Below are 14,123 nucleotides of genomic sequence, written 5' to 3'. Positions count from 1 at the left end.
GTCTTTCTAATTCTAGGTCCTACATCAATGATTGGAATGCCTGGCCAATTGGTAAACCAACAGATGGGATCTACGGTGAAGGATAACAGCATGGATTCTTTTCTGGGTAACCACTGCAGTGTTTGATCTTGTTGACTTCAGACCGTGGGTTCGATTCAGTTCATTTCCTCAGGCTCTGTTAAGTTTTAATGCGATACTGCTCTGCTGCTCTATGCTTCAGGGTTCTCTCAGCCTGGGATGAATATTGGTATGAATATGAATGTTGGCATGGCCCCTTTCCAGACCTCCAAACCCCTCAGCATGGTTGAACCTCAGAAGACCTCACCCTTGTTTGCCAATGAACCACCCAAACCATCCCAGATAACTGCTAATCCAAGTGAAACAAGCCCTCGTAACAACCAGGAAAATTCTGCAGGTAAAGTCTATCACCACTTAAGGCACCTCAATGCAGGCTAGAACAGGTAAGACAGATTTTAACCCAAATATGATTATCATGTCACAGAATGTATTTATGATTTCAGCTCTCATGTCATTCCACATTGTCTGGTCAAGGCATGGATGCCTCATCAATACTTTTTCATAACAGAATTACTTTCATAGTCATTTACCTCTGGTATGAGACGATTTTACTGATCTGATCAACAATAGTGAGGATGTCAGCTGTGCTATTAAATGCCATGGGTATGTATTGCCTACCTTGAAAACAGGCATGTTTTTTAGTTATTGACTTGACTAAATATCTTGCACACTGTGATGTCGATTCCAAATAAAATCCAAATTTGTTCTTTTTACATGATGGGTCAATACAGCCAATGATCATTATTCAAAATTGGTCCTTTCAATACCCATCAGATTGGCTCATCTTAATCTTCAAGTGTGCATTATAGTGGAAGGCATTTTAAAGATTTATACTCGGCCTCTCTGTAATATTACTATTTGAGCGTGATGGCCATGAAACCAGGAGACAAATGTGTCTTCTGGCTCAGAGCCAGTTTAGAAAGGCATTTCACATTTTAGACAGCGTATCTGAAATATTTATATTATCTGACTGTTTATAACCATTTGATCAGTGAAGAGGACAGGCATGGGTTAGTGATCATATTATGTAAAACAGAAAAATACAATTTGTTTAGGTCTAGAAATGAATTAATTTCCTCATCTTGACTTCATCTGGACTAATGCTACCTTCACATGCTACTTTCCACTTCTGAAATCGTGTATACGAGCTCATCGCATTCACATTTTGACTTGAGAGGGTGTTCATGTCTATTTTTTTTAACTAGGAAACTAGTTTTTATGATAATTCCAATAGCACGCGAAGGCAGCATGCAGTCCAGATAAACATATCCCAAATTCAATTAATAGTTTTAATATGTTTTGATCTTGTCAACCATTGTGTGTTCAGTGTCTGTCTTGTTGATTTTGGTTCATTTCAGTGACATTTATTGTCCTCAGTGCTGGGATTTGTATTGGGTAGTCCATGTCATGTGACTCTTCTCTGTTGCTTTTCTTTGAGTCAATCTCTCTGTGACCTGCCTCTGTTGTTATCCCTGCCTGTTATTTCTCCATGAGTTAATTTGCACTTTCACTTGATGTGCTCTCAAGTGAGCACATCATATTCTCAGCACATTCTCTCTCAGCCACTGTTGAAACTATTACACCCATTTAACTGCTCTGTGCTGTAATGATACCCTCAGATCTGTTATCTTACAATAAGAACCTATTTAGGAAACAGTAGTAATAGGCCTTTATCAGGATGTAACAAACAGACATATAAGAATTGAAAAGTCATTTTGTTTCCTAGAGCTGTTTAGTTTATCTGCCAACTTTGAAGGTTAATTCACCACTGGGGAATTTCCACTGGGTTTTATTTTGTTCTGCAACTTAAATTACAAACAGTCATACATCAAACTAGAATTCTGAAGTTGATAATAAGTGTTTAGATAAGGAAGAGGGGAGAGCGTGGCACAACCTAACACATTTTTGGTTTTGGATCAATTATTTTAAAAAACATTAAGTTAGATTCAACATTTTATTTTTACACAAGCAACATACACATCTCTGATACAAACAGAGCGGTTAGTTGTAACACTTGCGTGTAACACACATAATTTAGTACTATTTTATTTGTATAGTTTGATATTGTTTGTGCATCTGTATAGATGGATATCCATACATCCATCCCTCATCCAATCATCCTTCTATTATGAATCAATATCATGGATAGTGACAAAGAAAAGGGCTGCCTAGTTTTGCAATAAATAAATAAATAAAGTCATCAAATATTGTAATTGCAATTGAATTAGATTTGTGTGTGTCAACAGAGTGTAAAATTATTATTATTATTATTATTAATAACAACAACAGTAGTAATAATACAAATGTTAAAAATGTAAAGGGTTTATTGCATTAAAAACAGGCCATATTTTTAATAAATAAACAAGTGATCAATGCATAGTAAACTCAATTTTGAACATTTTAAATTCCAGCATTGTTTGTGAAAGTCCAGCAAAGTTAAATATATAAATAAATGAAGAGTTCAGATGCAAAAGCCTCTAAATGCCATTTGAAATTTTCTTCTTTAATGATGATTTTTATCAAACTTGTATATTTAAGCCCAGTAATTTCACTTAAATAACAATTAATAGGTAATTATCATTGCCATTTAAGTGAAATCACTGAACTTAAATATACAAGCTTGATAAAAATGATCATTAAAGAGGAAAATTTCAAATGGCACTTAGAGGCTTTTGCATCTGAACTCTTCAAATATTCAAACCTGGAATGTTGTGTGGCTCCCTGTTTTAATTTGATTATCATCGTATACTTGGTGGCTTAGTTGTAACACTGTGCTAACCCCGCTGTGTAAAACATATTTTAAGCCTAGCTAACAGTTGCTAGGAGGTTGCTAGGTTTCAAAACAGCGTTTTAGCAAACAAGATCTTGATTGAGGCAGTATAAAGTTAGATTTGGAAATGTACACACCCAACTCTGATGAAAAAATTTACTTGCATGGTGTCAAAACACTCTTTGTCCAGTATCTTCACGAAATATTATCAAAACTTTCCACAAATTCGAGGGAGACCGTCTTCTGGCAGTGAGAGAAAAACACTACCGGCTTGATCCTGACTAACTATGTAAAAGGTCCGTGTTACATTTAACCCCGCGTTAGGTTGTGCCCCGCGCTCCCCTACAACAAATGTCCAAATATAATGTGAAGCATATACATTCTTGTTGTTGTAGTCTCTGTTAGTAACTAGCAACTTAACAGTTTACCGATAATCGTACAGAAGGCTCATGGTCCATGACACGTCTGTACAACCTTCGAAGTTTTGAGGGACAACACATTTTTCACATCAATTTTTGCACCAATTTGAAAACATGGATTCAGGTAAGGACTGCTTATGCTTCATAAACAGAATTTTGGGATCGAAGCTTAAAATGTGCTAGTCTCCACTCATAATTTTTTACACAATGCAAGCTAGACCATATGCGCATCAGCAGTTTCTACACGATGGGGAGCATGTATATTTAGCTTGTAAAAAAAGTGAAAGCCTCCTCAAGTAATGTTACCCGCAGACCTTTCAGTCATAAAAATAACTGTTCTAAAAACCCATTGGAAATTCCAAAGGGAACCCATTGCTAATGCTACTTATCTCCTGAGTTAAGGACTACATATACAATAATTATATACATTGTGAATTTGTGAATAGTGAATTTTGTCTGTCCTCATATCACCTCCTAGTATAACGCACTATATGATGCAAGTGATCAGTGGTTCATATTGGTAGCTGACCTAATGTCTCTTTGAACACTTATTCAAAGCTTTTATGAGTTGGAGATGCACAAACTTTGTTGTCCGATCATTTGTATGGTAGTCAGTGACACTTCCTCTTCCTCTCTGTACACAAACAAGTTTGTGGAAGCCCTTGGACAGGTGAGGAAATGCTCTCAACGGAGCAGTCCAATGCTTCCAACAAGGCAGAACAGAGGAGCACTGATGCCTTGGGTTTCCAGAGTCAAGATGCAGCGTCCGGCGAGGAAAAGTCCATTGAGGAAGGAACCGAGAAGCAACAGAAGCGTAAAAAAAAGAAACGCAAGAACAGGGAAGAAATGTATGACTTTCTGGACAGTCTTGGTTCCCCAGACTCTGAAGAGACTCCTTCCGAAAGCTCCAACCACGGCTGCCCCTCACCTCCCGGTAAGGATGAAGAGATTTGGGAAAATGAGATCCAGGAGAGAGGGGGAGGACGCATCAAGGCCAGGAAGAGCAAGAGCAGGAAGAAGCTTCCAGAAGAATGGAGTGCTCCCTCAACTGTGATGGACATGGATTTTAGCAGCCCTAATTTGGGTGATTTTAAGCCCCCATCCACAGCAAGCCTAGATCAGGGAAGTACACCACCCTCGCTCACACCTGAACCTCTACACCTCACGGACACCCAAGCATGCAGACCACAACCGACCAGCCAGGCAAACACCTCTATATTCTCAAATTACCCCAGCTCCACTGTGAATACCATAGATGACTCAACATTCAAGATTGACAGGGATGTGCTTGATAAGGATAAATCTAAAGATGATATTAATAAGACTAACCTAGAGTTGCCTGGTATTCACCGTACAGATCAGTTACCCATGGACTCAAAGACTGACCCTACTCACCCAGCTGATCCCAACCAGAAGTCAACCCTTGCCCTCAGTCCAACTCAGACTGTTATGTTCCTTGACTCCGTGCTGCAGGCGCAGACCCCAGATGCAAGCCCCCCATCCCAGAGCACCCCTGTGAAAACCCCCATCTCTCACACCACTGCCCCCAATGTGACCCCTGGCCCACTGTCCATTGCCACAGACTTCGCTGCCTCTCAGAGTGCACCAGCTGTTAGTCACTGCACCCCAACAATTCCCTCCAGCACTGCAGTGAGCTTACACTCAGAAGCTATGCCTTTCATCCCATCAATCACAGAGCAGCAGGAGCCCCCGCCGGCACAGCCCCCCCTACTGGAAGGTTGGTGATAATGAAGACTGTATGGAGATGAATTACATAATGCATGGCTCGATGAAGTGGGCCCTCCTCTGCTTAGCTATCTCTGTAGCAAAAAATACTGTAGCAGGTCACTAAGTACTCCATGCTTTTCTTTCTTTCTTTCTTTCTTTCTTTCTTTCTTTCTTTCTTTCTTTCTTTCTTTCTTTCTTTCTTTCTTTCTTTCTTTCTTTCTTTCTTTCTTTCTTTCTTTCTTTCTTTCTTTCTTTCTTTCTTTCTGTCCTTCTTTGTGTCAGTCCTCTATAACATGGACCTCTGCTGCATGTAATCCATTGTTATAATAAAGATGTTTAACATTTCAATGCAGTCATAACACACTGATCGCTATGCATCGCGACTGGCAGCCAACTAACTGTTACTCTTTAGTTTACAATCATCTGGATTTCAATACAATTTCTCTTGGTCACAGCATCCCTCAAAATACACATGTCTTGTAGTTGTGTGTCATCTAGTCAACTGTCTATGTGGGATTTTACATTTCCTAATCGTTCTGTGGGTGAACGCTTTCTGTATGTCACTCCTTTTGTCACTCCTGTATGCTTTTTGATTCTTGTTCAAAACTGTCAATCCAAAGTTTATGAGATTAAGATGTCTGTCTGCCAATTCACCTGCTACACGTAGATTTTTGAAATATTTAGATTTAGCTCTTCCATACCCATAACCTTTCATTTCTAGCAGTTGCAAGTATGTGTTGTTAATGATATTCTTTTATTCTTCTTTTCATGTCCATCATTGTTTGAACAACATTGTACATCAACCAGGTAAGAAAATCTCATTATCATTATCAATGAATTGTGGGTACAGCCCCTATCAGTGTAGTATATCCATTAATATGAAAGAAATGTTCTTATTAAAACCTTTGTAGGGGTGGCATCCAGCATTAGTTTGAATGAAAGAATCTTTCATCTTAATGTGAAAATAAATGTTTCATTAACTGAATTGTTCAAATAAACAGTTGATTCAAGCACATAATATTTAGGAACAGTTATTTTTAGTTGGTGGTATTTATAGGCTGAATTCATACTCCCTATAGTATTTTGTGGCTTCCATCTCTCTCACATACACATCTCTTCCTCTCTCTCCCATCCTCTTGCAACAACTCATTTAAAATTGATGACTCTGCCGTTCGTCATTATATAAGACTTACAGAGTTGTTCTTTTTATAGCAAGCGATTAGGGTGTGTTCAGAGGCGTTTGAGAGGTGCTGCACTCCGGCAGGGATATTGAGAGATATTGGGCACTGGGCGGTAGCTTTAGATTAAAGGCTAGCACAGAAGATCCCTTATGGTGTCTTTAATGACGTAATGAGTCTGGAAATTCTTTGCTTTTTAGCTGTTCGGATTTGTTCATCAAGCTAAACTCACAAGAGCAAAAGCTAAACTTGATGAAATGCTTTTGCATGTAATGCCACTTCCTGCTTTGCACAAATGTATTGGTTTATTTCCTGCCTGGTGTGAGCAAATGTGATATTTTTCTGCTCTTCTTCTTTATGAGTTAGGCATAATTAATATTTGCAAATGCATTTGAATATAATTTGGACATTTTTCAGGGCCTGTTGATGTTTTTTTTTTTTTTTGACACACCACTTGGTTTTCTCTGCATTTCAGTCTTCAAAATACAAAAATAGTAGATGCCCCTCTTGGCCCTTATTCCGTCCCTTTACTCGCATCAGCCGTCCTTTCTTGCCCTTGCTCACTCACTTCCTCTCCCTCCCGTCGGGTGGTTCCTACCACACGGGACCCTAAGTATCAGCAGCTGCATTGACGGGGAGACTGTTGCTATGGTTATGGGAGGCGGTTTCCTTGGTGATGCAGCGAATAGGACCTGCCAAAGAACAAGCTAGGGTGTAACTGTAGGATATGTTCCAGAAATAGACACTCTGTGACATCCCGATTACTCAATGAGCATACATCTTCTATCCCACGCTGAATGTGTTAAATGCATTTCTGATGCTGTGTTTTCATTACTGAAAAGAACATTTTGATAATTATTGAGCACAGGTTTAACATATAGAGGTTGGCACTAGCATAAAATTGCTATATTGACTATGCTGTATTTATAGTCATAATGAAACTCTTTTGAATATATATAATATAATATAATATAATATAATAACTTTTTGTAATCAGAAATAGTCAATGCTGTGCCCATGTTAAATGCATTAATTTATTGTCTAAATATTGACAACAAAAAGGATTATATAGACAAAATTGTTTATTTTAATCATAAACTATAGGAAACAGTTAAAAAAATCCCTGAGAGAATGTACCACAATTGAAGACTAAAAATGCATAAACAAATGCAAAAGGTTTCATATCCTCTGTATATAAAACATATGATGTCGTGCATTGTGTTCTCAAGGGATAAAATACATCTGACATGTCCTTATGCAACATAATCCATTCACAAGAATCTGTTCCATTAAATGAGACAGGCAGAGAGAAAAGATTCCTTTTATATCTGTCAATGGCCTGGAATGGCTCTGCAGTAGATGCATTGTTTATGTGTGGGAAAACAGATTACACGCATATTACAACATCACACACTTCTACTCAAGTCCGGAAGGGCAGATACAGTGGATTTTGCTGTTTTGTGGTGTCTCTGATATAATTTTGAAAAGCACAGTTTTTACTGCTCACATATTTCATGGTAGGACTCGTGTAATTAACTGGTCCAATAGAGGTTTAACGGTTAGTGTTATTTCTGTGCAGATACACACTGTTGCTTCAATGCATTTAGGGGTGTGGTCCTGTTCAAGGCAATCTCCTGAGCTCCAAGCTGAATGTCAGAATGTGAAAGGTGAAGAAAGGTGATCTAAGCAATTTTGAGCGTGGCATGGTTGTTGGTGCCAGACGGGCCGGTCTGAGTACTACACAATCTGCTCAGTTACTTGGGTTTTCATGCACAACCATTTCTAGGGTTTACAAAGAATGGTGTGAAAAGGGAAAAACATCCAGTATGTGAAAGTCCTGTGGGCAAAAATGCCTTATTGATGCTAGAGGTCAGAGGAGAATGGGCCGACTGATTCAAGCTGATAGAAGAGCAACTTTGATTGAAATAACCACTCGTTACAACCGAGGTATGCAGCAAAGCATTTGTGAGGACACAACACGCACAACCTTGAGGCGGATGGGCTACAACAGCAGAAGACCCCACCGGGTACCACTCATCTCCACTACAAATAGGAAAAAGACGCTACAATTTGCAAGAGCTCAGCAAAATTGGACAGTTGAAGACTGGAAAAACGTTGCCTGGTCTGATGAGTCTCGATTTCTGTTGAGACATTCACATGGTAGAGTCAGAATTTGGTAAACAGAATGAGGACATGGATCCATCATGCCTTTTTACCATTGTGCAGGCTGCTGCTGGTGGTGTAATGATGTAGGGGATGTTTTCTTGGCAGACTTTTTTTTTGGACCCTTAGTGCCAATTGGGCATCGTTTAAATGCCACAGCCTACCTAAGCATTGTTTCTGACCATGACCATCCCTTTATGGCCACCATGTACCGGCTGCCTCTCTGGTTTTTAATTTGCGTGTCGTCAGTAAATCACGCACATAATTTTCCACTCCCATCTGCGCTTTTTTTGGGAATTGCGCCCTCACGCTAATTTGCCCTGTTTAGTAAATTGGGAGAGAGTGAACTCAACTAGAGAGTGAAAGGCACAATAAACAACAGAGGTCACACTTCCATCAGCCTCTCATATCGTGAGAGACAGAGAAATATAATGGTTTAGATCCCCAATAAGCTGATATATGTTTAAATGTAATAGAGACCAACGTTATTGTATTCAGTGAGGGACACAACACCTGAGGACCAGGCAATGACATCCTCCATCACCACCACTAAGGGTAAAGGTGAACGCTTGTGTCTGCCAGAACATTCTGAGTGCCAAACGAGACAATGTGTGAGTGTGAGAGAGAGAAAGGGGTATTTATAAACATGCTGGATGCTAAAAGCAAGGGTTTTCAGTGCAGAGCGGCCAATAAGGACGCAGCTCACGCAATCACGTGATCGAAGACTTGGAAGGAATGTGCTGACAGAATTAGGGTGAGAGAGAGAATCAGAGAGAGGAGGGGGTATTTGGGAGAGAGACGCAGAGTCATCTCTGCCTCGGCGTTGAGGGAGGTTTAGAGACCGCCGCTATAGACTAACTCATCTCAATCACTGCCATTTACTGACGGATAGACACTTTGATACAGGGAAAATATATCTAGAGAGGTAAGGATGTCAACCCAGCGCTCAGAGTGCAGAGATCTGTGCTCAGTGCCACCCTCCATGCCAAGCTTGGCATCCTCAACAGCTGCCCAGGGCTGGAACTGGCAGCAGGGGCAGCCAGGCAGTCTGCAATCCTCCAGAATTTTAGAGGACGACAAGCAGGACCTTTCCAAATCGACAGCACTCAGCCAGAAGGTGGACCAATGGGCAACCAGTCACCCATGCAGCATGGACGGGAAGAATTTGGGCAGTACAGCAGAAAGCCCCACAAGTCTCTCTTCCTCTCCATCACCTCTGTCTCCAGGGAAAGCCCTTTCCACCAACGGGGTGACATCTAGACCTTCACCGCCGAGGGCCATCATGTCGTCTTCAGACAGTGATTGGGATTCGCCCCGCGGCGTCTCGAAAACAGGCCTGACGCCGAATTATTGCGTGATCGGCGTGGTGAATGACAACTATATGGAGGGCACGGTTGAGGGCAAAACGGAGACGTGCCCACCCATATCACCCCCCATGCAACAGAACCGTGTGGTCCAGCGCACAATGTCAGGCAGTACCCACCTGACAGTGCCCGCTAGCCTCCCGCTACCTGATAAATATCCAGGCAAGGATGTGCCGCCACCACAGACCGCCGTCAAATACTTCACCGTAGACGACAAACAGAGGGTTCTACCATCCACGACGAGTATCTCATCAGACCCTACTAGAATAAAAGAACAGCCTGCTGGTGTGTCACAGAGTTCTGGCAGTATACAGTTACCGCAACAGCTGTCGGAAAGTGGGAATTCTGTTTCATCCCGTGATATTCAGCCTAAAGGTGTTTGTAATGGTAGGTGAGATCAGCTGCTCTTATATCAATGGTGCCGGTTTCATTGTCTGCAATGGTCTACAATCCAGTGTGTTTGTGATCTCTCCTAACGCATAAACAGATGTATCATAATCTGATGTTTTTTCTTTACATAGTATCTGTGACAGAGCTGAACACACACTGCAATTCAAAAGTTTTGAGTAGATAGCAATTAAAATAACTATTTTGTATTTTTTATATAATTAACAATTTAGTCTATTTGTTTTGCAAAGCTGAATTTTCAGCATCACTACTCCAGTTTTCAGTGTCACATGGTCCTTCAGAAATCATTCTGATATACTGATAAACGTTTCGTATTATTATTAATGTTGAAAACATTTGTGCAGCTTAATGTTTAAGGATACGCTGATAATTTTTTTCTGGATTCTTTGATGAATAGAACTTTCAAAAGAACAACATTTGAAATGGAAATATTTTGTAACAATGTAGAAGTGATAGTCTTTACCAGTTCTTTTGATCAATTTAATGTGTCCTTGCTGAATGAAATTCATTTTTTTTAAAACTCTTACTAAATACAGACTTTTGAGCAGTAGTGTGTTTTGTTTTTGTTGCAAACATGGTCTTTTATAGATGGTTTCATTGAAAAATTATATTAAGCACTATATTATTAGATTATTTTAAGAGAGGATTAGGAGTTATGTTATTTAGCTAACTCTTCAATGTGGATTTAATTTTGAGCCAGAATGGTGTCTTGTATTTTATTTTGCACAGTTCTGATCTCAGTTAGTCTAACAGTTTTCAGCTTGTTGTGTATGCATCTTCTATATTTTAAGACACTTAAAGGCAGAATATGTAATATATTGGGATTACAACATCCAAAAACTAGAACAATTGACTTGACTGGTTTTTCATTTGAGGTACCCTCTGTTCCAAATGTTCATAACTTTTCTATTATTAACTATTATTAGCTAATCACAAATTTCTAATTTTCTAATTAATGACCCCTTAAGAATTATCAGCATTATATTATTCAAGAACATTATTAAAAATGTAATAGAGAAAACCTAGCTTTAATTTGAAAATCAGCTGCTATAGAGGTCAGAATAGTCTGGTACAAAAGAGACATATAAAATTCCATTTAATCAACAGATATATGTCTTTTGTGTATCTATGTAACATAAAATAATAGTAAAGTCACGGTATAAAAATATAATAAAAGTATACTTTACATAAATATTGCTAGAATTTAACAGTATTAGATGGCTGTGAAACGAATATGAGTATTCAATAAGTATTTGCCATCCTGTCTATGGAGCAAAGCACTTGCTTTATTTCTTTTCCTCTTTCTCTCTCTCTCTCTCTCTCTCTCTCTTTTTTTTTTGGGGGGGGGGGGGGGTGTTTTGGTCCTCCGTTGGCCATTGATTTTTCACTTTGTGAAGAGAATGGTGCCAAGTTACATAAGGCATCCAGGCTGACAATGTGCTTTTCTGTCTGTCCGCTCAAGGCACTTTCTGTGCCCTTTTTCATGACCTCTCATGCTCATCTACTCTCATTCTTATTGTCAGAATGTACTAAGACTTAAAGCATCAAGTGCAGCTTACTGTTAATTTATGTCCCCATAAATATATTAAAACAAGCTAAAGCTCAAAATGATAATAATTGCAAATACACATTTGCTTGATTAAATATGGATATTTCACATTTGTCTTTTTCTTAAGTAAAAGAAGATAAGACTACCAAGGAGAAAATGGAGAATGTGCAAACTGCTTCAAAGATGGAAAGCATCAACATAATTGAGAAGCAAGACAAGCCGGAGAAGATGGAGAAGATCGATCATCTGAACAAGAAAGATGAGAATACAAAGAAAACAGACAGTGTGGATAAGACTCAGAAGATTGAGCAGATCATCAAAGATGAGAAGAAAGCCGAGAAAGAGGAGAAACAGGATAATAAAGCTGAGAAAAAGGAGAAAGTAGACAAACCCGAGAAGACAAACAAGGAGAAAGAGGAGAAGAAAGACAACAGGGAAAAAGTTGACAAGACAGCCAAAGCTGAGAAGAACATGACCGCTGCTAAAGGACCTGCTAAGTCTCCGACAGCAAATGGGAGCAAGGAGGTGACCAGCCTGGACAGTAAGACCAAGGTAAGTCTGAAAAACAGAGGGATTTCATTCATCAGATATGCTACTCTGACTTTGATTTAAACTGTCACCTTTGAGAAGAGGGGTTTGCTCGCATTTTTCCATCTTAATAAGGATTAATAATTCATAATGGTTGACTACTTTTATTTTATACGCTGCCACTTTTGCATCTAGTTTTTCTTTTGTGCTTTTTGCAAATACATGCATATAGCCTTCAGTTGGGTCAACCAAACAAAGCTCAGCAAGACCAAACTCGCTGTCCACTGGAGACAGTGCTGGTGCCACCAAACGCACCTCTCCCAACTCTGCCAGTAAAAAAAGCCCTATACCCAAGGCAACAACCCCCACTACTGGTACCAAGAAAACCCCCACCACCACGTCTACTCTTGAGACTAAGGCCAAGGTGAGTTAACACCATTTCCCCCATCTGTGGTTTGGCACACAGCCAACAATCCACAGGGGAGACTTTTGTGACTTTCTCCAGTGCCCATCTCTCCGTTTGTGTCATTGTCAACTCAAAATTTCAATCACCAGCAAAATCACAAGAAAAGAGGCATGTTTTAGACCACTGATAAAATAAGGTCCAGTTATGTTCCTTCAATTACAGTAAATTCGCCTAGGACGGACAGATATCAGAAAAGGTCTAATTATATGCTTCTCTATTGTGATGAGGTTCTAAACTGCTTTTTCTCCTACTTTTTTGCATGGAGCTTGTGGAATATAATTAAAGGTAGGGTAGGCAATTTTTGGAGCAGCTAGCAATAGCAAGCCTAACTCTGCCTAGCATTAAAACCGTTGAAGATGTGTGATGAAAATACTGACGTAGGACATCGTACCATTGCAATGATTGGATGAACTTTTTATGGTCCTACGCCTTCCACAGAAGAAGATATATATATACATATAAATACATTTAGACCTTATTGATTGCTGTCAGGATGTGAAGAGACTTTCAACCAGAATAACAAAAGAAAATTCTGGAACAAATCGCCTACTCTGCCTTTAATCTATTGTTTATTTTCACCTTTTTATTGAGTGTCATCTCTTCTCTGCTTGTGTTTATGGGTGATTTTTCAGTTAGGGGATTTATTATTATTATTATTATTATTTTGTAAAGAGATTAGATTCTTTTATTCATCTTAATATTGAAACAATTTATACATGTAAGTTTAAGGGATAGTTCACCAAAAAATAAAAATTCTGTCATCATTTACTTACCCTCAAGTTGTTCCAAACCTGTGTCGATTTCTTTCTTCTGCTGAACACAAAATAAGATATTTTGAAGAATTGGTAACCAAACAGCTGATGGCCATTGACTTCCGTCGTATTGTTTACCAAAATTCTTCAGCAGAACACAGAAATTCAAACAGGTTTGGAACTTGGAACTTGAGAGTGACTAAATGATGACAGAATTGTATTTTTTGGATGAAGTATCCCTTTAATTGACTACTAGCAAACTACAAAGTCATTACGATCACGTATAGCATCAAAAATCCACACCAACACCCACTATACCAAAATTTGCTTGTAGGTTGACCAAGATCATGCTCTGATCTTTCATCAGGGTTATGTGATGAAACATCTTTTATCAAGATTTCAAGTCAAACTCTGCCTTAATTGGACAATCACCCTCAAGCACCACCCGTAAGCCACTGTGTATGTAACTCATCTAATCAACCTCTTGTCTTGACGTCAACTCATCTCTGGTCATTCGGCTTTCTGAAATCGTATTGTTTCCATCAGTCTTCTGAAACTGGCGCACCAGCCCAGCGTTGCCCTCCAGTGCCAAAGGCTAAAGCTGCATCTGCTACCAACTCTAAAAATGGCACAAGCTCCACCTCTGCCCGACGCTTCTCCGGTGAGTTGTTTCTTTAAATGTAAAACTTCTTGGAATATATCCAATGGACTTTATACAAA

The 14,123-nt window shown here is 39.3% G+C and overlaps 1 protein-coding gene across 9 annotated transcripts in view; it reads left to right on the top strand.

Annotated features, from left to right (window-relative positions):
• Nucleotides 1-14,123, top strand: part of map4l (microtubule associated protein 4 like) — a 37,881-nt gene that overhangs the window by 10,878 nt on the left and 12,880 nt on the right. For 7 of the 9 annotated variants that reach the window (XM_039676490.2, XM_039676488.2, XM_039676491.2 and 4 more), the window contains exons 4-9: nt 17-106; nt 221-415; nt 3,917-5,005; nt 11,785-12,209; nt 12,418-12,609; nt 13,950-14,064. In XM_039676490.2, coding sequence (XP_039532424.2) covers nt 17-106; nt 221-415; nt 3,917-5,005; nt 11,785-12,209; nt 12,418-12,609; nt 13,950-14,064 — 2,106 coding nt within the window. The remainder of the gene's footprint in view (nt 1-16; nt 107-220; nt 416-3,916; nt 5,006-11,784; nt 12,210-12,417; nt 12,610-13,949; nt 14,065-14,123) is intronic. The other 2 variants (XM_039676493.2, XM_039676494.2) reach the window with 2 other exon arrangements.

This window comes from Pimephales promelas, chromosome 5 (assembly GCF_988280905.1).
Source record: "Pimephales promelas chromosome 5, fPimPro1.hap1.1, whole genome shotgun sequence".
In the NCBI taxonomy this organism is placed as follows: Eukaryota; Metazoa; Chordata; class Actinopteri; order Cypriniformes; family Leuciscidae; genus Pimephales; species Pimephales promelas.
The sequence above is the reverse complement of the archived record's forward strand: the minus strand, read 5'-3'. Positions and strand labels throughout refer to the sequence as shown.